Source organism: Cordyceps militaris (assembly GCF_000225605.1).
Source record: "Cordyceps militaris CM01 unplaced genomic scaffold CCM_S00008, whole genome shotgun sequence".
NCBI lineage: Eukaryota > Fungi > Ascomycota > Sordariomycetes > Hypocreales > Cordycipitaceae > Cordyceps > Cordyceps militaris.
In genome coordinates, this window is record NW_006271976.1 from 402,677 (window position 1) to 428,407 (window position 25,731).

A 25,731-nucleotide genomic window follows, 5' to 3' on the forward strand; every position below is an offset into this window, starting at 1 on the left:
CTCCTTTGTATGTCCCAGACAAGGGACAAGTCGACGCAAAAAAAGGGAAAAAGAAGAATCGCTTCGCAAACACCGACGATTCCTCCCAATCGGTCGCAGAAAGAGAAAAAAACCCAAAGACAACAGCGATAGCCTTACTGTTATTATTATAGTACGCTTACCGTTATCATATTGCCCACATATGCCCCAGGCCGAATCCAGTAGCCAGCCCCCAGTCACCCATGGCGTCGGCGGCGATGCGCGCAGACGGAAAAAGCCCCCTTGCACCCCGTAATTCCTTCTGTCCTTCTAGCTGCCTTCTTTGGGGGTTTCCTCGGCAAGTTCCCTCCGCTGACCGCCGGATTGCATCAGCCCAAAATCTTGTTGGCACCCACAGCTGTGCTGATCATGGCCTTGTTGCTGTCCATGCACGCACACCACATGGGCCGCCCACAACGGCCAGCATGTCCTTTATTATCCAAAGAAAGAGCAGGGACGTCATCAGGCGTCATTGAAACATCCGCTTCATCGTAAAGTGGACGCATGTATCGAAAAGAGTGAAACAAAAAAGGTATTTATCTGCAGGTGCGCGTCACAGCGGCCTGGATTCCGCAAAGCCACGTCGCAGATACGACGGATATTGCCACGGAATCGACGATCTTTTGACCCATCGGTCCGATCTTGCACACGCGACTTCCAATCCAACAAGCAAGATGAAAGTAGCCAAGGTCGTTTTACTAGACGCAGCGACCCTTTTCGAACTCACTTCCTCGTCCAACTGGACAGCAAGGTCCGCTACCCTGCGGTGTCCTGTTGCTACCCGGTGCCGCCTTTAGCACTCCCGTCATGCATCGGCCGTTGCATCGGGAGAGACACACATGTGTCATCCTCGAAAACTTATTGCTAATGCTTTTCTTTAAACTTGGATAGGCCAGGCGTGTTTGTCTATGCTGCTCTGCAAACCGAAAACGGCGCTGCTTAGCTTTACGTCTCGGCCTATCTCTCATGTGGTTGCTCACCACAACCCGTTCCCGACGCTCAACTGAAATATCAAAACGGCGACTTCGTCATAAAATATGCAAATCCGGTGTTTATGCTGTGTAAACCGCTCCCAGATGATGACTGCTCGCCAATTCACGTATGAGTGTCGCGGAAGTGGACTCGCCGATTTACGCTCCGGCTTTGGCCGGGCTCCTAGTTCCGTGAATCACATTCTCTGTTACAAATATAGGTTTCTCAATGTTGAAGCATCAAGTACCAACTAGTTTTTTTGCTGACAAAAGAGAGTAGATTGGTAGTTGAGTCCATGCCGTACGTCAGAGCCTGAGCCGTACCATAGGGCTGATTGAGTATGTACTCAAGAAATGTTGAACAATTATTCTTCCTAGCAGGTTAGGTATGCTTCAAGAAACTATACACTTTTCCAGAAAAATGATAAATTCGGGAAATATTAAAACACCGCCAACGACAGATGTCAAGGCGAACGTTTCTACTGCCGCCCTCCACCAACATTCACGCAAGTTACTCTGCCTACCAACCTATCCGGAGCGAATTCCCGAATTCACATGCCACAGGTTTCCCTAAGCTACGCCTTCCTCTTCCCAAAGCCCATCTTATAAAGATGAACGCGCGGCAGTACGCCGACCGCAATCAGAGCCATGGGCACGTAAAACACCCAGCGCTCGACGTTGAGCACGTTGCGCACAAAGCCCGTGTCCGCCGCGGTGCCAAACGTCGCCAGGATCAGCAGCAGGTTCGCGTAGCCGCCGGCGCGGTGGAGCTTCCACAGCGCACGCGCGCGCGCCTCGCCGCCGTACAGCGCCGGCGTCGCCCACATGGTGAAGCCGACGGCGTACTGGGCCCAGAGCAGCATCGTCAGCGCGGCGCCGAGCGCGCCGTGCAGGCTGGCAAAGTGCGGCGCCGCGCCGCGCTCCTTGTTGAGGTAGATGGCGGCGAAGCCGGCGGAGAAGGCCGCAAACGAGGCCAGGTTGAGCCAGGCGTGCACCGCCTGGCCGACGCGCTTCTGCCCCGCGTCGTGCGTCGGCTGCAGCACCAGGATGGACTGCAGCAGCGTCACGAGGCCGAGGAGCTGCGACAGCGGGTGCCACGAAAACAGGCTCAGGGGCCGCGCGAGCAGCCGCCCGGCGAGGGACAGCGAAAAGGTGACGACGGCCGTCTGCGCGATGAAACCGGTGCCTGGAGGAGAAATGTCAATATTGGGGCTGCGCGTGACAGGGCAAAAACGGTCAGTGGCCACGCACCATCCCAGAGCTGCGCCATGAAAAACGCCGTGTCTTGCTGTCGTGGGCCGTCTTGATTGGATCCTCGGCGGACTTGAGCTGCGCTGTTGCGTTGGCGAGGCGCCCGGCTGTTGGGGAGGGCGGTGCTGGCCATGTTCGACACACAGCGGCTGCGAGGGGCAAATGGATCCGGGTCGGTCGCTTACGCTGCGGCCGTCGGTAGCTTTGCATAAAATAAAATAACGGGCGCGTATGCCGCTCGCTCCGCTTCTTTCGCTGGTGACAGCTTCAAATCGGGAACTAGCAGCGAGCCAATAGGAGCCGCTGCTTACTAAAGCGGAGCTGGCCGCGGCAAGCGGCAAAAAAGACTGGTGAGTATTATCTGCTAGCAGGAACAAACTTCTTCAAGAACCTACTGAATTGAAAAACAATTACAATCTGATTCTTTAAGTATTATGACAAGTTAAAAATGGCTAGGTACTTTTTGTGAGCTGAACTAAAAGAGGAGTCGCTCAACCACCAAGAAACGCCCTACCATCCTCCACAAGATGCGCCATCTTTGCACTTGCCAAACAGTGCGCTACGCTCATGGCCTATCAATGATTTTAATAACTGGTCGTCCTGCAGGAGATGTAGATAGCGGACATCTCGGCCTGCGTGATGGGGAAACACGTCAGGTCAGGCTTTGGGGCTGATATGGGGCCGTCACAACTGAAGAGGTGCAAGAATTCGGCGCCTTGGTCATCACGCTGGATGTTGATAAATAGAGCCACTCTCCTCTAGTCACCATTTTTTATTCACTTTTTCCACCATCATTTTACTTGAAGCAACCTCAGCCATGGATAAACTGGAATTTGATACCTACGAATTGCATGAGGGTGGCACCGTGCCACCGTCTCTCAGTCTGGCCCTCAAGCAGAATGTGAATCGCTTCCTCGTTGAGTTCCTGGATCAACAGGCCGTGAAGCCCCACGTCACCCTGAAAATCGACTTCGCAAACTCTTTCCCAGTTCAACTTGGCGTCAACCGCACCGTCAGTGTCTACGGGTGCCGCCTGAGCATGGATTTCGAGGGCACAGGGCCTGACATGTCTGGCGGAGAGTTACATATCAAGCTACTTACCTATGAGGGATCCAGCCGTTCATCCTTCGCGTCCTTTCAGTTTGACGTGGAAGCTTCGGTGCCTTTTCACAAATGGGTTTACGATATCCTTCCCCTGTCGCAGTTTGATTTTCAACCGGCAAACGATGAGGGAAACATGGCGGGCTGCCGCGACTTCATGTGAGAGAACGTTGCCCTTCATTGATTAAGTACGCTAACCCTGGGAAGAGCTCAGTGTATGATTGAATGGAACCTGCGTGGCCTTGTATCGTGGAACTGGTCCCGGCAGGAACCGCCCATGTTGACCAATCCCATCCGTGGACTAGAGCAACAAGAGGGACACAGGGGCTTCCACATTCTCATCGGTAACAAATTCTGGAAAGAAGGGAACCAGGGCGTGACCAGGGCGGCGCCTCATCCCATTACTCCGGGTCATTTTGTCCTGGCCGGCGTCATCCGCAAGACCGAGCACCGCGGTCACCGGATCCCATACCGGCTGACAGTTTAATCAGACGAGTCTGGCCGCTTTTCTAATCAGAGTGGCGGCCACGGAGTGCCTGGAGGGTACAAGGCAGCAGGAGGATACGGCGGAGGGTACGGTGGTGCGGGAAATGCTGGCAATGCTTCTTACCTCAATAACTACCGTTTCAATGTGGCCGGTATTAAAGACATTAAAGACCAATCCCAGCCACTCTGGGCGGGGATGACACCACAACCGGCTATATTACTGAGAGTAAGAAAAATGGAGCCCTAAGGCTGCTACTTCTTGGAGTCAAATGTGCCACTGTATCTTGAGAGTCATTTCCTGCTGTTCGATGTATATTTGGTACGATTTAAAACGTCCAGTTTTCTTGCCAACTTAAACGAGTTCTTCTACCCACAGGTAGCATACATCCAAGCCATGAATAGGTAGGTGAACGGGGATCAACACCGAGTTTCAGCATAGTGAAGCATCAGTCGTGAGGACTGATGGATGTGATGCAACGGGGCCGGTGGGCTCTAGCGGCAGCCAGCGCTGCTGCCTGTTAATACCAGGCAAAAGGATTCGTAACAACAATGGGCCTGGTTGCTTGGGTGGACCTGTATCATTGGTATACTTGTCCACCCACTGTCGCGGACGGACTCAGCCCGTGACAATGGATATAAATAGTACATCATCATGCAACCAAAATGAAGTACCTGGAGAATCCCTTACGCCTACAAGGTCACATACACATAAGCGATGGTACTTACAAGCTACGTACTTGGCCATCCCTGCATATCGATTCTAATTCCTTCTGGCGCTTCGGAGCTGTTCGTCCGATCAGATGATGCGCAACGGGAGCCAATTTGCTGGCAATGTAAAGCGTGCAATGGAAATGCTAGGAGTTCCATCATGGTTTAGCCTGCCTATAAAAACAAAGTACATTTTGTTGTCGCTGCTGTCTGATTGGTCACTTCCCTACGCGCTTCGCGGCCCGGACCGGCCACGGAGACTTTGCCCTTTATCATGAACGCTTCCACCACGCCGATGCAACACTCACGTGTAGCAGTGGCCGACGAAAGTCCTCAGGACATATCATCTATTGCAGGAAGATACGGGGGAAGATAGCGCCTCCGGAGTTCGGCCAACGCAGTTACGTTGACGAGACCATTGGTGCTAGTTGGCTTGAGTACGCAAGGCGACACCTTGTTTTTCAGCGAGGTGTGGCCTCGCCACGCTCCTTCTTACGTCTCCCCCATCCTAATTAGGTTCTGGGCCCGCGAGCGACCCATTTTGACCCCTCGATTAACCAGCGAAAGCCCCACGACCCCACGACCTGTTGGACGGGCCTTTGTTTTGTTTTGTTTTATTTTTTTAGTTTAGTTTAGTTTAGTTTTATAGGTCCCCGCAGTCGTCATTTGCCCTTTTCAGGGATTCCACGACGTGAAATAGTAATACACTAACCCGCTTTGTAGGCATTCTAAAATAAGGCACCAGCTGGTGCTTAGTCATGACAGGCGTCCTCACCTAATAACGGCCTGCGACGCCACTTTCTTTCCTTGACAGCTATCCTCGTGCTATCACTTCTCTCACCTCATCACGGCGGCTTTTCCTGGGCCAAAATGAAAACTATACAAGAATTACAGGATGCCGCCAATTCCCTGACGCTAAAACAGATGCGCGATGCGCAGGACGCGGCTGGCTCTGATCGCACGGGATTCCCATATCCGCTTGATTCCCCCTCTCCGTTGTTCTACATCAAATATGGAAATTCATACTCGTGCCTGACTATAATGGAGGCCGAAACCCAGACCTTCACATACCATGCTCTAGAAGTCATTTCCCGCTCGGCCGCCCCGCCTATCGGCCTTCCCCGCGTCCCGAAGATTTTCCGTGTTGTTGGGGGCGCATACATCATCATGGAGTATGTCCAAGGAATGACATTTCTGAACATCTCAAAGACAAAGTCTCGGGAAGACCAGCTTGAGTACATTGATCGCATTGCCAAGGCCATCGACATCCTCCTGACCATCCCCGTCCCCAGCGATGCCGCCCCTGGGCCGTACCGAGGAGGCCTGATCAAACATCCACTATTCAGAGATAGTGAAGCGCCAAAGGTCTTTTATGACGTCGCGTCTCTCCAGGATTACGTCAATTACATGAGCACCATGCCTCAAAGGTCTAGGAACACCGCCAACCCGCCACGGCCCGAGTGTCAATTGGACTGCCAACTCTATCTAGTGTACGCGGACCTATATCCAGGCAACTTCATCTTCGACGCGGATGGCGCTCTTTGGATTATTGACTTTGAGCATGCTAATCTCTTGCCGCTCTGCTTCCAGACCTACGCGCTCGTTTATCCGTTTCCCCTGTCGGACGAGCACGCCAAAGACGTGCACCAGCGAATGAGGACGAAACTGCCCACTGACAATATAGACGCCATGAAACACGCTCGTGACTGGTTTATCAAGTGCACGTTTGGACTTGGTATGCCTGAGAGCCTGGAAATACCAACCTTGACGAAGACTGACCCGTTACAGGTATACCAAGCGGGGACCGGTTCAAGGGAACGGAAACGTACCAGTATCTGGGCCAGAAAGAAACCTCCGGAGGGCCTATTCCGCAAGAAGTCTTAGCAGGCACCTTGAACGATGGATCTTACTCTTGTCAAAGAGGATACTCGTACATTCCCCTGTTGCTAGCGGGCGGTGCGCTGGGTCTGGGCATCGCCTTGAGGTATATGGGTGGCAGATGTACTTGATACTTGCATCACATGAGACAATCATGAATTGGAAAGTTGTATAATAACTAGAATATCGCCCTTATCCCTGTGCAACGGGCGTCAAGGGAGAACCAACTCCAATGTTTTTCGCAAGGAGTGCGTGTTAGAAACTGTGTTTCTTGGAGACCACCATTCTCCCGCAGAGGTCAGCACCTTTCACCAGATTCAACTGGGACGGCTTACGACTATGCGATGGGTGGCGTATAGGGGTGGAGCGATGGCTCAGGATGAACTGACGAGGGGAGAAAATTAGCCGCAGAATACACAGTATGACATAGCTCAACACGGCTCATAGCCAAAGTACCTTCAGCTTGGTTGCATTCACGGGAGTCGATGAGACTCCATGGGAGGATGACCCGGCCTCGATGCTATATTATCCAAAAAGCTTTGCATCTGAATAGTCTCTAAATGTAAACCATTTGAAGTTACCATTGTCCAGGAAGGCGGCATTTCCCTCTTTGTCGACAACATTTGAGTACGTCTCACCTGTTGGCTCCGGCATGTTCGCGCAGTGTTGACCAAAAGACCGCCCATTTCTGCAGGGTTTAGTTTCTCAAATTCTGATGACAGTACACGAGATTGGACGTGAAACAAAAGCTGACAGGCTCGCAACAAGTTCTGGTAGTTGGTCTCGTCAGCAAGTTGAAGAGCCTTGGTGGGGGATTAGGGCAACGTTGTCCGCCATCACGATGCCCCAAATGTTCCATGCCGAGTTTGCCGTCAGTCTGCAGGACATACAAATGCGCTGTCTTTTTATATTATCAAGTTTCGATACAAGTCCTTACGACGTTCACCACGGGTGTTGGCATACAGCTGCATTTTCCAATGTAGTCCGGCCCCAGCTCAAGCCTGGGCGAGGATGCTATTCTAGGTTGTTTGCGCCGCTATCGAAACGCTGGAAAACCAGCTCAGGAACGCGACGGAGAAGAAAGATTGTGACGTGGTTGAGATCGATAATGCTTGACTCTTTGTTCCTTGACGAATCTGTGCTCTGCTTTTCTATTTGGCGAGACACTGAAAACACCACAGCTGCACTGTTCTCCGCGAAATCCATCACTGTCGTGTCGGAGCACCTGAAAGCCGGCCGCAAAGTGGTTATAGACATGGAGCCCTTTTACAAAACAGGAGAACCGCGTCAGTACAAAGTCATCACCTGTGTTGGAGAGCGCATCTTGCCCTCCACCACTGTGCTGTGCCTGACTGTACGTGAGGCAAGGGCGCTGCTTGATGATGCTGGCATTCATTGCGATTCTCCACAGAACATGCAGGATCTGCAGAACATAGGGAAATTTGTGAGAAGCCTAGGTCCAATACTTGTCAAGAAGCGAGAAATTTTGGGCGAAAACGATGACATGACGACTCTACACTATGTTCTTTGCGGGGGCAGAGCCTCAAGTAATAATGTCTCGTTTTAAAACCCCCAGAAAGACACTTTGGGGTGAGCTATTATATTCCCGGCATGTACAAAGGTTCCGCTCTTTGCAGATATGCAACCACAGCTGAGAGTTTGGGTACAGCCCTCATCGCGGCATGCACCTGAGGCGGTGGCTGCAGCCTCACAGTCCGCAGGTGAGAGGCTTGAGGAGGGCTCGTATTTCAGCAAATAGTCCATCACGCTATTGAGTATCCAGAGAATGCGATTCAGTATTAAACAGCGTTGTTGCGTCCAAAGTTGTTCGCTTTATGCGCCACATGTCGACTACTTGCACTTTGGCGCGTCTAGGTGCTCGTGTGGCAGCGACACCCCATCTCGCCCATGCCTATGAGCGTCCGCTTTCAACATGAGCAGTTTACTAACGAAGGACGTTCTCTATCGAGTACAACATGTTTATCGCAACTTTGTTTATAAAAGCTTCGAAAGGTAGATTCAGTGGAGCTGTAACGTGGCTGATCTTCTCGCTCGCCAGTTCAAATACCCAGGAAAGCTGTGAGAGGCTTGATAGCAAAAGGGCATGGCAGTCAAGAGTCTCTCACATGTCGCTTGATCCCCTTGTCCACACCCAGCCACAAGAGGTCTGGCCTGCTGTAGTGGCCACAGACGTCGATGAATGCCCGAGCTTTGAGGATCTCGTCCAGATCAATGGTGGCGTAAATGATGCCCTCTTCGTCCTCGGGTATATCAACGCTCAGCTTTGCCCCATCCGGCCCAAACACGGCCGAATGACCGCCCCCGGGTGTGCTTATCAACGACCCGCGCGAGAGGCGCAGCAGGTCAATACCGCGCTGGCTCATTACAGCCGTGCAGTGGAGAACGAATGCCTGGGACTCGATTGCGTACACCTGTACAGTTGCCGATATGCCTAGTATCTTCAATCAGTCTTACGGTTCTATTGGGGCTACCAAGTACGTACCCTTGGCCGACATGGATTCCAGACAGGCGTCTGGGACGTCGTTGTAAACGGGCGGCCACGACGCCACGTGGATCTGTTCCCTTTGCGAGTACAGGTGGTACTTGAGCAGCGGCTGCAGATGCTCCCAGCAGTTCAGGGCGCCGACCCGGCCCACCTCGGTGTCGGCGACACTGTCCAGGCAGTTGCCATACGAGTCTCCAAAGACGGTCCGCTCCATGTGCGTTGCCTTGATCTTGCTTCGCGCGACGCGGATCGTGCCGTCGGCGTCAATGACGGCCTGCGAGAGGTAGAGCGAGCCGTTGACGTTCTCTGAAAAGCCGAGAACCACGACAATGCCGTGCTCGGCAGCCGATTGGGTAATCTTGGCCGCTTGAGGGGAGTCCAGCTTGAGCGAATTCTGAATATATCGGGTGGTCAATTCCGGGTCCATCGGCCGGGACCTGCACTAGATTAGAATACTCGAGACACGATGCGATTGTGAAGTGTCGTTACCAGATCCAAGCGGGGTAGCCTGGGATCCAGGCTTCGGGAAATGCAATGATTTTGGCACCATTCTTTGCGGCCCCGGAGACGAGTGCACACGTCTTATCAACTGCTGCATCAAGGTCCAGCCAGACTGGCTCTGCCTGGGTGACGGCAACGACCACTTGAGAAGAAGACGAAGATGGAGTCATGACTAGAATTTAGTGAAGAGTTGAAGGATGGTTGTTTGAGGAGGAGGAGGGGGTTTCCTGCCATCGGAATAAATATGTTCTGCATTCGCACTGCTGCTGTGTCAGGTAGATCGCGGGATAATTTGCACGACCTCGTATTGATGGAAGTGCATGCATAAATAACTTGACATCCGAGTGGTCAAGAAATTGCCGGCCACCCCCCAGTGTACAGATCGTCTCCATCTCGCTATTTGTCGTACAATGGTTGCATTGCTACGTTGTGCAGCAATCGGCAGTTTGGTCAGCCTGAGCATTACCCCGCTATGGCACGGAACAAGTTGACCTCCTCTGTCTGCTATCAGTGAACCAAGAGTTTATAATACATTGATTGGTTACTGATTAAGATGCATTTGAAATGCAAGGCTGCAGGTAGAATGTTGGCCACTTCTCTGTCGTCAATGGCGAAGGCACGCATCATTCCTTGCGGGTATCCCAAACTGCGTTTACCGGTCATTGATGTCGATTTGCTAGTTGCAGCTGCTACCTGAGGAAAATTGCCAACGGGTATACAGATGACTACCATACTTCCAATATGGTTCATAGCATTGACAGTAGATCCCGTCGGTGTCGTTAACTGATTTAGAGAACAATGAGACCTGGGCAGTGAGATTTCGGTCCAAGTCGGTGACTCTTGATGAGAAATATGACCATTGGAGAAAGATTTACGAGATTTACGAGTTGGAATACCTTTGTCTGACAGCCATTTCACCTCTATGGTCCAGGCAATGACCATGTGCGCACATAGCATCAGCACCACAGTCGACGGGCGGTCGCTCGCTTCAACTGCTCCCCCTCCGGCTCCGGCTACTTGCCCGGTCAGCCTAGCAAGGGAATGGCGATGGCGCTAAACTCTAGCCAAAGCCACTTATGCAGGACACCTAGACATTATCCACAGGCCACCTAGACAGGGCCCGCAGGCCACCTATACCTTTTGCCACCGGGCTGACCAGGCTGGGCAAAGATTTTCCCACTCACGCTCGAATGGCCATTGTTTGAGGGTGGTGCAAAGGGACGTGGGAAGTAAGCCAAGGCGAGCTGAGTGCAGCATCACCGTGTTAGTGTCAGCCTCGGCGCCCTCCGGCACCCCAGCGGAAACGTCGTGTGCTGTTAGTTCGTCGTACATGACGCCGCAGCGACTGACAACTCACTGGTGTTGGCTTGGACCCCTGCAAGGCAACGAGTGTATAGGTGGCCTTCCTAAATGGGCATGGTTAGCCAAGCCCAAGATCGATAAGCAAGTGTGCGACTGCCTGAAGGCTTAGATGGCTTGCTTTGCAAGTTGGCGATCTGAGTAGAGGAGACACCAACTGTAATCCCGCCGTTGAGGAGGGCTTATTGTTCTCTTGATGGCCAAGAACAATTGCGTACCCAGAGCTGTAAGCAGATTCATTTGGTCATGGCTACATGCAGACAAACAGGCAAATAGAACAACGTGGAAAAGCCCCGCGCCTCCGAATTTCAGCCCCGCATGCCAAGAGCGGACTCCGACGTTACGTCAAGCCATCGAGTAAAGTTTCCCTTGCAATTTTGCCGAGAGGCGCGTTATTACCTGATAGCTTCATTTTGTGATGCGCGTTGTGTTCGTTTGATTGGAACTCACATCCATTTTTCTCTCAAACTGGCCAGCCAAGCCCGTCATCGGTGAGACGATCCTTGCTCGCTTGTGAGACTCGTGTCCATGCATCAGGCCTCCTACACGAGAATTCCGGCGAGAGCCCCGCCCTGGAAAATGGTCTCGCCCAAATTCCAGTCTGTGACGCCGCCGTTGCACCGTTTCGACATGCGATTTTAAGCTGGCGCCTGAGCGGCTTCATCTTGGGCACCGGCCGTGTCCCGGCGTCGGAGGTCCCCGGTCCCCACCGCCAATAGCCCACTCCCTCCGTAGTGGCCCGAAGTCGCATGCGCACAGGCTAGGAGGGCAGTTTAAATACGGCCTCGCCCGTCGTTCCTGGCTAGAGCGGCTCCATGCACTGTTCGTGTGAGCAAAGCAACCAAGCCAAAAATCGCGGGGTATTTCGAAGCCAAGATCGCCAAACGAGAATATCGTCGAGCTGAACCCGCACGCAGCGCACTTAAATTCTATCCCACCCTACAGTCAACATGGCCACTACAATTGACGAGATCAGCTACAAGATTAGCGACGACGTTGCTACCAGCGTCGTCCCTGCTGACAAGATTGACGAGACGTTCCGTTCGACATGCATTGGTATGTTTTCTCGCCGTTGCGCCTCCAAATCATGCTCTGCTAACCGAGCCTGCCATCGCGTACAGACCTCATCTCGGCTACTCTGGGCGGTAAGATTCTTGCCTTTTCAGACCAGTGGTTCGCAGAAGCGTCCAATCTTCTGACTCCTACCGCACCGATTTCGCAGCCCGGCAAGATGGTCTTCACCGGTGCCTGGTACGACGGCTGGGAGACGCGCCGTCACAACCAGGAGCCCTTTGACTGGGTGGTGATTCGGCTGGGCGTCGCGTCGGGCACCGTCGAGGGCATCGAGGTGGACACGGCCTTCTTCACCGGCAACTACGCGCCCTTTATCTCGGTCGAGGGCTGCTTCAGCGACAACGACGACGAGGTGGCGTCGTGGCAGGGCGCGCGCGGCGGGTGGTCGACGATTGTGGGCATCCGCGAGTGCGGCCCCTCGGCGCGCTTCTCGTGGAAGCTCGACGCCCCGACGCAGAAGCAGTACACGCACGTGCGCCTCAACATGTACGCCGACGGCGGCATCGCCCGCTTCCGCCTCTTTGGCCACGCCGTGCCCGTGTTCCCGGCCGACCCCGACGCCGTGCTGGACCTCGCGGCCGCGCAAAACGGCGCCGTCGCTGTGTCCTGCAGCGACCAGCACTTTGGCACCAAGGACAACCTGCTGCTGCCCGGTCGCGGCAAAGACATGGGCGACGGCTGGGAGACGAAGCGCTCCCGCGGCAAGGACCACATCGACTGGACCATTGTGAAGCTCGGCGCTCCCGGCCGCATCGACAAGTTCGTCGTCGACACGGCGCACTTTCGCGGCAACTTTCCCCAAAAGGTCCGCCTCGAGGCCATCCACGCCGCCACTGCCAGCCCGGCTGCCGACGACGCCGGCTGGAAGGAGGTGGTCCCGCCGACCAAGGCCAAGGCGGACCTGGAACACGAGTTTGCCTCTGCTGACACCAACAGCGTCTTTACTCACGTCAAGCTCGTCATGATTCCCGATGGCGGCGTCAAGCGCGTGCGCGCGTTTGGCCGCAGAGCCATCTAGGCACGGGCCTGCGACGCGCCCCCTGCCCGCTCAATGACTCTGCAAGTGTGCGATGCTGACGTACCGAACAGGAGAATGTAGATGACAAAAGATTTGAGCGAAAATAGATAGCAATACATAGGCATGATTTTTGCTTGTCGTTTAAAGGAATAAAATCTTGGCAATAGAACATGTCCCGTCGCAGGTTGTGGCTACCGCCCGCTGCTCTGGCACGATGACGATGATGTGGCTTGGACCCGCCACACCATGTACCGCCCACCTCGGGCTCCTCAACCTTGCATCTCCATCCATCCTCACACGACCTGAACCAGGCAGCGTTCTTTCCTGGTTGACCTCTGCGGGCGCTTCACCTACTGACCGCCTGTGCCTTTTTACTCAAACTAGGCGCGCATGACTCTTTTCTTCGCCGCATAGCCCTCGCACGTGTCCGGCAGTGCGGAGCTGCCCCTCCCTTCCTCTCCTGCGCCATGGATCCCGAGGAATCGACGTCGCCTGTCGGCCACGACGAGCCGTACCCGCCTCGCCCCATGCCGACCAACCTGCCGACTTCTCTCAACGACCGCCGGCATGCGCCTACAGAATACATCGTCCCCGAGACGGAAATATACGATGGCTGGCAAGGTGAGTAGTCTCCCGCCCCAGCCTCCCACCGCTGGTCCCTTCCCCGCCCCTGACCAAACCTCTGACACGCGCAATTCACCAGGCGAAAGTCAGTTTCTGACGACACCGGCCGTAGCAAAGCCGCTCAACTTTGCCAACCTTTCTCTCAACGACAACGACTACGAGGGCGACGTTCCAAAAGGTCCCAAGGACAGCGACGCCCGACTCATGGAGATGCTCGCAGCCCAGGCTGCTGCTCAGCAGGCAGGCCACGGCGCCGAAGACGACAGCACCATTGCCGAAAGCGACAAGATACCCGAAGCTGAGAAAAAGGACACGCTACAAAAGTCTCTCAACATGGCTGCCAGCAATGGCGACGTAGAAAAGATTGCAAAAATGCTTGCAGGCAAAGCGAAAATATACGTCGACGTCAACGCCTCAGATGAAGATGGGACACCGCCGCTCATCTATGCCAGCTGCTTTGTATGCCATGTTCAGAACATGCATTTGCTCACACGCTAACTGTTGGCAGGGCCACGAAGGAGTGGTCAAGGCCCTCATCGATGCAGGCGCTAATGTCAACAAGCAGGACCAGAATCAATGGAGCGCCTTGATGTGGGCAATGACAAATCGCCACAAGAATATCGCTAAACTCCTTCTCGACAACGGTGCCTCCTCGGACCAGAAGACCTCGTCCGGCCGAACCGCGTTCGACTTTGTGCCTCCCGACAGCGACATGTCCTTTTACCTTCATGACAACGGTTACAACATTGGTAACGCTGGAATGGGCGACGACTTTTACAACCCGGGATTCTCTCAAGATCGATTCGAAGAAGAGATGGCCGAGAACGAGATGCGCCGCCGTCTCATGATGGAAAGTGCGCGCGACCTGGAAGTTGATCTGGGCAACGTAGGAATGGATGACCAACCCGAGGTTCGTACCGAATGGCATGGTCATATCAACATTCTGACCACTGGCTGACTGATGTTGACAGCCCGCGGAAGAACTCGAAGAAGAGCAACAAGAGTTCGACTGGGGAAGGTGCTTACATGACCAAATGTTTGTTTTCCAGGAGCACGAACTCGACCGCATACTCGACATTATTATTACCAAGATGACACCGCAACGGTCGCCATCGCAAAAACCGGTTCCAGCAAATATGATTTTCCTCAGCGCGCGATATGCGCACTATCACGCTAGTCCAGAGCTTTTGGAACGATTACTGGTCTCCTCTATGGACCTTATTAACGACAAGGTCGAGGCATGCCAGTGGGACATGACCATTCTAGCTTTCTGGATCTCTAATGCGACATTACTGCTACACTACCTCAAAAAGGATGCAGGCCTAGTCGAGGCAACGTCAGAATTCCAGACACAGCTGGCAGAGCTCATTAACGAGATTTTCATTCTCATTGTGCGCGATGCTGAGCGACGTCTAGACAAGGTTTTGGACCCAGCCATGTTGGACCACGAGACGATCCCTGGCTTTGAGGACATTACCTTTCAAAACGAGTGGAAGCTATTTAAGCGAAAGATTACAGTCAAGGAGGAGCCACTGGAAAAGCGGTATAGACCACCGTCGCCCAAGCAGAGAGCCAAACCGTCGCCGCGCAACGTGACATCGCTACTGTCCTCGACGGTGTTTGTGCTGGACTTGTACGACATTCATTCGGTGATTACGACACAAATCATTTCGCAACTACTGTACTGGATCGGGGCCGAGCTGTTCAACCGCGTCATGTCAAATAGGAAATACTTGGCGAGGACCAAAGCTATGCAGATTCGCATGAATGTTTCACTTTTGGAAGAGTGGGCTCGAACCAACAACAGGCAAGCCGAGCACTACGAAGGCGGCGAGACAAAGTCGACGGGAGAAACTACAGCAGACGCAAGCAGGCGTCATCTGGCACCCGTCATCCAGCTGTTGCAGTGGCTACAGTGCTTTTCGTCGCTCGTCGAGGACGACCTCGAGGCGCTCGTGGGGACTCTGCAGCAGCTTAAACGACTGACACCACAGCAGCTAATTCATGCGGCGACGCATTATCGCGCAGAAGTGGGCGAGAAGCGACTTCCCAAGAGCGCGACCAAGTACCTGTTGGAGATTCAAAAGGAGGCGGCGCTGAAACGAGACCGGCGGCGGAGCCGAGCCGCGTCGCCACTGCCCAAAACAGGCGGTCCCGACACGAGTGTGCCCTCGACCCCAATCAAGAAGAATGGCGGCGGCAATGGACTGGGCGCGTCGCCCCCGAGCGCGCAGAGCACGCCGGCACGAGGGGGCTACGATGCCGACGCCGACGACTGGGACGACGACGAGGCGCCACCGAACTTGCTGATGGACCCCGCGCTGATGCTGCCGTTTACGCTGCCTTCGGTGACGGACATGCTGATTTCGTACGGGGCGGGATTTGGCGGCGTCAACAGGGAGCGGGAACGCAAGTACATTCCAACGGTGCCGCCCGAGTTCCTGGAGAAGCTCGAGGTGGCGGGCGGCGGTGGACGCAAGGACCCCATGTTTGCGGAGAAGGACTGGGAGAATGAGGAGGTTTAAGCGGATGCATCTGGGAGTGATTAAAATGACTATTGATACAATACATTACATGATTGATACACGGCGCCAAATAAAATCGGTGATGTTTTGTGTATTAGATGGGCCTGCAGGGCACACAAGGGCGAAGGCGCCTCGGGTTTCAGGACCACGGGCCTTGTCCATCACTTGACATGAAACGTATGCACTCGACTCGCAGGTCGCGGCTGTTGACACATGGCCGATTCCCGGCCCGGGCTGGGCTGGGATCCTTACAAAGAAAACGTCACCTACGCGATCAACGCCACGCACAGACAAACAAGAGCACGGGGAAAGCTGACCAAGAACGATTTTGTCGCACGAAAGCGTAACACGGACGTACCAGACAGCACGCAGGAAGCGGCAGTTGCTGAGAAACTCCTATTGGAAGAGGAAGTGCGCTCTGCAACAGCAGCGGTGGTTGTTGAAATTATTGTCCTTTTTGCGAAAGAAAAAAAAGCGTCGTATGCGAGATGAGACTGTCGTCCGGGCGAGGGTTGTTTCGGCATGAGCCGACGGCGCGGGCGGGCACGCGCACGACTAACGGAGATTGAAAGGGCCTGTGCCGCGCAACTGTGAGCTGAGACGGATAGTCCCTTTGCTCCCAAACAATACAATGCCTCTTATTATTACTTCGGAGTAGCTGCTGGGATGATGACAACAGTGTGCACTTTTTTGTCCACGGCTGTATTCCTGTCAGGCTAACTAGTTAGACGGGGAACCCTGGCAAAGGGTGCGGCGTGAGCGAAATGAAAAAGAAAAAAAAAACGTGGTTTTTATTAACCAGAGGACGGGGACACTTGCTGCCCGTTCCTGACCAGGCCTTGTTCCGTCTCCGGATGTAGGCCGCGCTGTCCCAACGCTGTCTAGTTCCTTGGCAGGGGCGAGGCTGGAATAGGCAGTGAAGTGTCGTGATGGTGGTGTGGGGGGTTACAATGATGAGAAAATCATCAAGTTGGTAATCGCTCGTTCGATGATAAACCAAGGCCAAGCTACCCAGAACCGGCCGGCGCGAACTAGTTTGACTCGGTACTGCCGAGGTACACCTTGTTGCTTTGGAGGTGTTAGCCAGAACCCCGGACGGCAACTCTCGCTCAAAGGAGAAATCAGAACTTCCAACTAAGAAAAAAAATGGGCAAACAAAAACGACTAGTTACGGAAAAAGGGGGGATCCCATGTGTGAGCGGCATTTATCAACAAATCTTGGACGAAACGGGCGTTCTACGGTGCGACATGAAGGGTTCCCCATTTCTCCCGTGCGGAAGGCACGGGAAGAGGAGCCTTGACTTTAAGTGCTTGCATGAGGGAAATAAATAAAAAATCTTAAAACAATGAAGAGAATAATTGTTTCGGGGTCCTGGGGAAGGGAAAACCCCTTGTGGTGGGTGTGTGAAGTGTGTTGGCACAACGGTCAGACCTCGCCAACGTGGCACTGGGAGACCTGCAGCAGAAGACAACCCAGCAATGGGAGTAACCCTGGAGGCCTCAGTTGCGGTCGAAACATTTTGCCAACAGAGGAACCCTTAGAAGAAACCAACGACGAACAAGAGGCCGCTCTCCCAAAACAACATCAGTGCGCGAGGTCCCGTTTCAGGCGCAACGAAGGCAAAAAGGGTTTTTTTCAATTTACGGTACAGGGTAGTATCCTATCTGGAGCCTTTGACCCCCGCCCCCACGTCCAGATTTCCCATGGGGGATCAAACGGCCAAGTTTGTAATTGAAGAACCAGCCTGTTAGTGAAGCGTAAGAGATGGCGCTACGTGGTTGATTTTTTTGTTTCGTCACGAGGAGGGGAGAAAAAAAGCGAGTGAAAATCTGGGAGGGCGCTGCTGCCGAGCATAAAAATTGTTGAGGCGCAAACGCTGTTGATCAGTTGACGAAGAAAATGTGCTTGGCAACTGTTTTTTTTTTACCAGCGTTGGATATTGTGGATCAGGCGGGAAGTGAGTCGTCAGGTCTCCTTCTTGAGTTGTCTAGAACATTGCTATGTAAGCGTTAATTGTTGCTTATTGCCTGCCGCCGGGTCACCTGGATCACTTCATGGTCGGGGTATGTACATAACATAACATGGCATCACGAGCGACAGCGGGAACTCCACGGCCCCCAGAACCCCAGCGGTTGGCAAAAAGATGCCCGCCGGACTCCTGTCACAAATCGTGGGATGCAGTGTACGTTTTTTTCTTTGTCTTTCTTCATGTGCAGATGGCAACGTTCATCTTTTGTCTCGGCGCATGCCTTGTCTCAGACGCACAGCGGGAGCGCGATGATTATCCACACGGGCGAGAAGCGGTACCCGAGACGAGACATTTTGGGAGGGGATCGGTGCTGTAACCGCTTGAGCTGGACCCTTTGATGTTTTGCGGATTGTTTTTGGTAGCCAAAGGGAACAATGGGCCAGACGTTGGGAACAAGTCTCCCCATCGTCAACACTGGGGCTCTGCGCTGGTTCATAATACCTCTTTGGCGGACAACTTTGTGTGCCGTATCGCTCTGTTTGGACCCAACGAGTCTTGGCCACAGCAGCGAGATGACTCAAGCATGAGAAATGAGCACACCACCACAGGGTCAATCATGTGCGACCAATCACCCAAGATGCCGAGCGCAAGTCGCTGGGAGGCCCCCGTCTGCCGGTACAAAGAAAGTCGTGGTGGTGGTTGTTGCTTGGTTCCGAGACTGCTGATTTCGTCTCTTTTTCCAAAGGTGTTAAAAGCGCTGAGATCGGACAAGGTGACATGAAAAAGCAAATATTTCGGCAGTACCATCTGCACGCCAAATCCGACATTGCATCGACCAGATGTGTGTATCCGCACTTTACAAATTATTCGTTAACTATCCGACTATATTGTTCCTTTTTCCCATCGCCCACTTTCGAGGGACCACTCAGGGCTTGATTCCGACAACCCGCTGTTTTTTTACTGTTCTCCGGCGCGCCGGCGCAAACCCTCCGTGTTGGCAGCAACCGTCCTCGTCGCGCCCCGTGGCAAGCTCCACGTTTGTTGGCTAGTAATAAAGGAGGGTTTGTTATTAAGGCCTCAGTAACTAGGGCATTTTACCTCGGGACTCCAAAGAGAAGGAGGGGTTGCGGTCAACAAATAAATGTACCTTGGGCCACTTTGGGCAGCGGTGTGGTGGCGGCGGTGACTCTAGTCAAGTCGGCCGCTGGTACCTGCAGCGGGTAGACTTGTCATGCTGGGATTGGACATGAAGTGTGTTGCCCAATGCAGAAGGGGTCGGCAAGGGTCCGACTGCTAATCGGATCTTGCCAGCAAGTTATGTACATGACTACATCGCTGGCGGCCTCGAATCTTGTGTGGTTTTTCTGCCAAGGGGAGTTTGCTGCGGCGTGTCACACAATACGGTGTGTTGCAATGGTCCTGACGGGAGCGCCTTGCAGCAATTCATTGATGTCCTTGCCCTCAAGGTATTCAATAAGAACAGGGCCTGGAATAAGCCGTTCATGTCACAAGCAGCCCACCGAGCTGGTGGTTCGGCACACACACACACACACCGCAGAAGAGGGATGGGATGGATGGGTGGATTGGTGGCGGGGAGAGCCACTGATATTTTCTCTGCACAGTCAACAGCAAAACGGGTATCAATACCGCCCTGTCCCGATGGTAGCTGCAGCCGTTCGATGGTGGGCTTGGTTTGGTAGGGTACATGCAAGTACAAGAGATACATTGGGCCGCTCTCTGGCTGGCTTGTGAGCTAACTATCATGCGTTGTGCGTTGTTCTGGTTCGATTTTTTTCTTTCCCTTTTAGCGGCCGGTGCCGGGACAGTTGTTAGTCAGGGCATGTGGCGGCCTTGTTGCTTGGAGAAGAGGTAGCCAACGAGTGTAATTTGTACAGGCAGTAGTGACCTGATAAGCACGGGCAATACGGCGCAATGGCTTTTTTCCTGAAGAAAATCGGGCGCTCGCCATTTTCGCATGTCTGGAGTCTTGTGCGAGCGATGCACAAGCCAAGGTGCCAGGGCGATGAGAAGATCCTGGCCCAAGGATGCACAAGCCAGAGTGCCATGACGATGAGAACAACCTGGCGCAACACGGAGGTTTTGCGCAATGTACAGGCGTTGAGCATTCTGTAACGTTTAACGCCGGGAGGGGGGCTGGGAGAGGGATTTCAAAGCCATGAGCGACGAGAACAAGAATGAGAGAAATGAAACCTGCGAGTTAGAGAATGGTGGACTTGGGGCTCAGAGTACTTGACTCGGCATACATTTCGGCACTCAAAGAAAAGTCCCTGGCGTCTCGCTTGTAACTCGTTCCACCGGCCTTGCGCAACTGGGTCAGCTTTCTCCACTGTTTTTTTGCCAACCACTTGATTCGACGGTGGGCGGACGGGGGAAAGAAATCTAGGCCCAGAACTAGGAACTAGGGAAGAAAAAAAGAAAGAAAAAGAATTGGGAATATCAAGTCAACGGAGGTACCGCTTGTACATGCGATCCTGCAGCAATGCACCCTAGTGACCGCCGACAGACCTGACTATGGAGACGGGAAAAATGTTGTGGCATGTGTGCAAGGCCCCCCCCCCCCAAAATTCGCAGCCTAAACAAGGGCCCCAGCAGTCTCTTTGCTGGCAGCGCTGGTGGCCGCTCTTTCGGGACCCAGGCAAAGACGGTGTCAGTGTCGTGATATGTGAGTCCATGTGTGTGTGCCATGTGTGTGTGAGTCGTTTTACTCATTTTCTTCTTGTAAACCTCACAAGGACCTTGTCAGTCTCCCCATACATTAACTTTTGCTGCCCCCCCTCTCCATCTGGCCGTTTGTCGTTCCCTTCGAGCAAACTACAACACCAACAACCTGTCGCCGTTTGCGTACCTATCGCCACCCACCACACCACGCACACCACGCACGCAGCCTGCCATACTACATAATACCTGCCACAGAAGATTCCCAGCTGTTTTCTTCACCGCAACAGCTCTGCCATACCAGTATAGCGGAATCCAGGATATACGAGGCCGAAAAGGAAGGAATTAAAAGGCAGACCGCTTCCCGCGCATCTCAGTCAACTTGCATCGCTCGCCGCTAGCTTGCTCGACCAACCTTAGGTATAGCCTTGGAACCGATTCGTTTGCTGGACCTGTTTTACACGGAAATCGAGCCTCGACATCGTCTACTATAGGCTTACACGTCTCGTTCAGCATCTTGACGATTTTCAGACATTTGTCAGGAAGCTCAGCACTCTATCAACGGACATTGACGCCGTTTGCGCCACTGCTAAAAAGACGACGAGGAACCTGGGAACAGATTCAAGCCGCCAATTTGACACCCACGCACACAAATCGGTGCCGAATCAGCCTGCTGAAAATCACTTGAACAGCTCGCTGCCATCCCCTCCACAGATCTCCGGCGTACAGCCCTGCCGGAAAGAAATACGCCACACACACATGAAGTCATCGCCATCATGACAGCACCCTCACGCTTCAGCTCTGTCAAGAGCGCCACCAGCCGGCCAGCCGTGGTAGGTCTCCGGTACGACAAGACGGTCGCCGCGGCGCCGCCCACGACCGTCACGCCGACGCCGCGCGCCGTCTGCCGCCCCAAACCGCTGCAACGCTCGCCATCCAGCTCCACGACGACGTCGTCCTCGGGGCGCTCGTACGCGGCGTCCGTGTCGGGTGTCTCGCTGGCCGGCACCGCGGCCACGTCCGTTCACGGCGGCGCCCCCCGTCCTCCTCGCCATCAGCAGGGCCGGTGGTGGTGGTGGCACCGCCGCCGCGCCTGCAGCTGCAGCTACTGCCCGTCGTGGCGCCCCCGACCGAGCAGCACCCTGCCCTGCGCTCGCCGCCGCTGCTGCCGCTCGACGAGTGGAAGCGGGACTCGGGCCACGGCAGCGCCGTCATGCAGGACACCATCCTGGAGGAGGAGCGTCTCAACGTCGTCGGGCTCAGGGACCAGGATGACTGCTTCGTGGACAGGGACAAGAAGCAGCAGCAGCAGCAGCAGTGGTCCAAACACGCCACATGGGCTCCGGCAGCTGGGAATAATAATAATCCCAGCACTGCGTTTTCCGGAACCCGCCGCGCACAGAGTTTGAACGGCGTGCGGCCTGCCACTGCTAGGGCGGCCATCCCCTCCCCTAGCGAGTGCAGCACCGCCGGTGCGCCTGCTAAAAAGAGCGCCTGTGCGCCCACTAATAATACTGGCAGCCCTGCAGCCGCTAGGGCCTCCACGCGATCGCCTTTGACAGTTATTGCACCCCTCGACCTGCGCATCGCCTCTTCCGTCGCCGCCTCCTCCTCCTCTTCTTCTTCTTCTCCCTCTTCCAAGCATCAACCTGCCGCCAGCGTCACCGCCTCCGACTTTCTTTCCACCTCCAGCTCGCCGCCCCCATCGCCCGTTCGCTCCACGTCCCGCCGCAGCAAGCTCCTCAGCCGACACGGCCTGCAACGCCTGTCCTTTTGGGGCGGCTCTCGCGACGACGGCGCCACGGTTGCCCACACGCCGCTGCCGCTGCCGCCGCCGCACGACGACGACGATTCCGCGACGAAAGCTTTCCGACGTTGGCACAGCGTCTCCCAGCTGCGGGGCGGCTCGACGACTGTTGTTGGTGACACGAGTATTCCCGGCGACGCTGCTGCTGCTGCCGCCCAGGCTCACACCGGCCCCGGCAGCACCCCAGCAACCCCAGCCTCCGCCAAACGTCAGCCACCTGTACCCCCTGCGCGGAGCTCCTCCCGATCGGCCACCATGTCGTCGCCCTCTCCTGACCTTGACCGCGAGCGCGCTGCCGATTTTTCTCCCATCGGCGTCGCCATCCCCACCGATAGCCTGTTGGACGACGACTTCCTCGCGTCGCTGCACTTTTCCAAGCGCGGCAGCCTGATGTTTGACCTTAACAGCATCGCTGCCATGAACCGCCTGTCCCTCACCGACGACGATGACCGCAGCGCCACGCCGACCCAGCACTCGTCCGTCGTTGCAGCCGTGCCGCGGCCTGCTTCGTCAGGAACTAGCTGCGCCGTCGCGTCGCCCGCCTCGGACCTGCCCGCCATGACACCCGACATGGAGCAGGAGTCGCAAAAGGTGCGCCAGCTATACGCGTCAGGCGAGCGCGCCGCCTCGCTGCGCGAATCCGCTCGACACTCGTACTGCGACCGGTTGGAGCCTCACCCCGAGGTCCTGACCGAAGACGACGAGTCCGTTGCGTATGAACTTCCCTTCGTTGCCACAGCGGCTGCGGCCGCCGCTCTCTCTCCAGCCCGAGACTCTACTGACCCTTTCCTCTCGTCTCCCCAGAAACGGAAACTCTCCCGCAGCAGCCTCTTCCGTTCCAAATTCCGCAAGCTCTTTGTCGCAGCTTAAACACGACGCCGCGGCCCCCGTGCGCCACGAACTCGCCGACCCGGCCGGCGGCCTCGAGGACTGGGACGACCTCGACAGCGCCATGGTCGACCGCTACGGCTTCATCGGCACCCCGCGCAGCCTCTCGCGTGTGGGCACACCATCCGACGTGCGCTCCCTCAACCAGTCGCCCCGGCGCCGCAACGTGCTCACCAAGCGCGACCCGATGGGCTTCGCCTCGGCGCAGGGTGGCGGCGGGCGCCTGCCCGGCCGCAAGGCCTCGGCACGCTCCCTCTACACTCAGCACTCGCAAGTCTCGCAAGTCTCGTTTCGCTCCTCGCGCTCCGTCCTCCGCCAGGCCAGCAACCTCCTCCCGCAGAATAGAAATCGGCGCTGGATGGACGAGGCCGGCGACATGCTGACCGTGTCCCCGAACCTGCAGGACAGCGTCGAGGAGGCGCGCGTGGAAAAGATCTCCGAGGCGCTCAAGCGCAAAGAAATTGAGCGCTCCGAAAAATGGCGGCGCATGGCGCGCGTCGTCCACAGCAACGGCACGGGAGACCACGACGAACACGACCACGGCCAGGGCATGGCATTTGACTTTGACACGCGCAACCCCAAGCTCATTGAGCGCACCTGGAAGGGTATCCCCGACCGGTGGCGCGCCGCCGCCTGGTGGTCCTTTCTCGCCACATCTGCCCGGGAGCACCCTGCCGGCGACGCCACCGCCACCGAAGCCGACATCACAGCCGCGTTTCGCCGCCTACAGGACCGCGCCTCAGCCGACGACATCCAGATTGACCTCGACGTGCCGCGGACCGTGTCCTCCCACGTCATGTTTCGGCGGCGCTACCGCGGTGGCCAGCGGCTGCTCTTCCGTGTGCTGCACGCGCTCTCGCTTTACTTCCCCACCACCGGCTACGTGCAAGGCATGGCCTCGCTGGCGGCCACGCTACTCTGCTACTTTGACGAGGAAAAGTCCTTTGTCATGCTCGTCCGCATGTGGCGCCTGCGCGGCCTCGAGCGCCTCTACGAACCCGGCTTCGACGGCCTGCTGGCGGCCCTGCGCGAGCTGGCCACGGTCTGGCTGCCCCGCGAGGTCGCGCGCAAGATGGAGGACCTCGGCATCGACGGCACCGCCTACGGCACCCGCTGGTACCTGACCCTATTTAACCTCTCCATTCCGTTTGCCGCCCAGCTGCGCGTCTGGGACGTGTTCCTGCTCCTGGGCGACGCGGCCCGCGGCGGCACCGAGCTGCCGCCGCCGCCGCAGCCGAAACCAAGCGTCGCCAGCGTCGTGTCTCTCCCGTCCCTCAAGGAAACGACGCAAACAGCGCCGAGCAGCGGCCTCGACGTGCTGCATGCCACGAGCGCGGCGCTCATGCAGGCCCTGCGCGAGGTGCTCCTCGACGCCGACTTTGAAAACGCCATGAAGGCCCTCACGTCGTGGATTTCCATCAAGGACGAGGACTTGCTCATGAAGGTGGCCAAGGCCGAGTGGAAGACGCAGCTTAAGAGACGCTCATGATTTTCTCCTCTGGTTGTTTTTGTTCTGTCGCATTGGGGGTTTCCTTTGTTGACGGGGAAAAATCTAGTCTCGTTGCAAACACCCCCCGACCCCATAACGCCGTTTTCTTTTTCCTCATGTCCCACGTCCTTTGTTCTTCATTCATCGTAATGATTGATACCCTTTTTCTATCCGTCTTTTTTTTCTTCCTTCTACACCCACCCACCAACTACGGCAAAGAAATTAGATATTTTATTAGCCAAGCATTTCTACTTTCCTTTGTATCGTCGTTTTTTTTTCTTTTCTCCCTCTTCATTTCTCTTATACCCCTACGCCTTCGTCTTCTTCGTTAGCGAACAAATTGCATTTTTTTTCCATCATGTCTTCTCTACGTTTTGCTTGAGACAGTCAAGCTACTTTTTATGAGCCGGTCAAGGTGTACATGCAGTGATGGGTGATGCGGGAACAACACAAAGCGACGGGGAACATCAATCGGGCCGTTGCGGGATCGGGAAAATCCGAAACCAAGACTTCTTTTCATATTACCAATCTACTGGGACGGGGCCACACGGACAAATACAAAACAATCCACGTCTAAAGAACCATTGTGCAAATCATTGCGAATTTCTGTATAACCCAAAACCTGGTAAATGTATTCGCATAAATGGCGCGAAGTGTATCTGTCCATGACCGGAATCAATTCATATACTTTTTCTATATACACACCCAGAACGCCATGGTGCGCGTGTCTTCGTGAATCAGCTCTCGCATCGTCCTAACAACATTCAGTTCTGTCGTGACAAAAGACGTGGCATCGTTTCTCAAACGGAAAAGGAATAAAACAATTGTGGTGTTTGCTTCGATAATGGCAGTACACACACGGTAGAAGAGAAACTAGACCA

At 55.0% G+C, this 25,731-nt stretch overlaps 6 protein-coding genes across 6 annotated transcripts; 4 read left to right on the plus strand and 2 right to left on the minus strand.

The window, feature by feature from the left end:
- Positions 1-1,564: 1,564 nt before the first annotated feature.
- On the minus strand, positions 1,565-2,776 carry CCM_09205 (cytochrome b561, putative; the record flags this gene model as incomplete). The annotated part of the gene is made up of 4 exons (XM_006674339.1): positions 1,565-2,175; positions 2,241-2,365; positions 2,426-2,543; positions 2,755-2,776. 4 exons carry the CDS (start codon positions 2,774-2,776, stop codon positions 1,565-1,567), a joined length of 876 nt encoding a protein of 291 aa, XP_006674402.1.
- Positions 2,777-4,809: 2,033 nt separating this feature from the next.
- Positions 4,810-6,544, plus strand: CCM_09206 (Protein kinase-like domain; the record flags this gene model as incomplete). The annotated part of the gene is made up of 4 exons (XM_006674340.1): positions 4,810-4,845; positions 4,908-5,004; positions 5,350-6,270; positions 6,324-6,544. 4 exons carry the CDS (start codon positions 4,810-4,812, stop codon positions 6,542-6,544), a joined length of 1,275 nt encoding a protein of 424 aa, XP_006674403.1.
- Positions 6,545-8,473: 1,929 nt separating this feature from the next.
- Positions 8,474-9,590, minus strand: CCM_09207 (aliphatic nitrilase, putative; the record flags this gene model as incomplete). The annotated part of the gene is made up of 4 exons (XM_006674341.1): positions 8,474-8,500; positions 8,540-8,865; positions 8,917-9,356; positions 9,409-9,590. The coding sequence occupies 4 exons, from the start codon at positions 9,588-9,590 to the stop codon at positions 8,474-8,476; spliced, it is 975 nt and encodes a 324-aa protein (XP_006674404.1).
- A 2,139-nt stretch (positions 9,591-11,729) lies between these two features.
- CCM_09208 (allantoicase) lies at positions 11,730-12,871 on the plus strand (the record flags this gene model as incomplete). The annotated part of the gene is made up of 2 exons (XM_006674342.1): positions 11,730-11,835; positions 11,901-12,871. 2 exons carry the CDS (start codon positions 11,730-11,732, stop codon positions 12,869-12,871), a joined length of 1,077 nt encoding a protein of 358 aa, XP_006674405.1.
- Positions 12,872-13,085: 214 nt separating this feature from the next.
- Positions 13,086-16,020, plus strand: CCM_09209 (DIL and ankyrin domain containing protein; the record flags this gene model as incomplete). The annotated part of the gene is made up of 5 exons (XM_006674343.1): positions 13,086-13,187; positions 13,306-13,492; positions 13,575-13,954; positions 14,004-14,405; positions 14,467-16,020. 5 exons carry the CDS (start codon positions 13,086-13,088, stop codon positions 16,018-16,020), a joined length of 2,625 nt encoding a protein of 874 aa, XP_006674406.1.
- A 4,502-nt stretch (positions 16,021-20,522) lies between these two features.
- On the plus strand, positions 20,523-24,850 carry CCM_09210 (TBC domain protein, putative; the record flags this gene model as incomplete). Its single annotated transcript, XM_006674344.1, has 4 exons — positions 20,523-20,696; positions 21,198-21,389; positions 21,466-23,186; positions 23,278-24,850. 4 exons carry the CDS (start codon positions 20,523-20,525, stop codon positions 24,848-24,850), a joined length of 3,660 nt encoding a protein of 1,219 aa, XP_006674407.1.
- Positions 24,851-25,731: the final 881 nt, after the last annotated feature.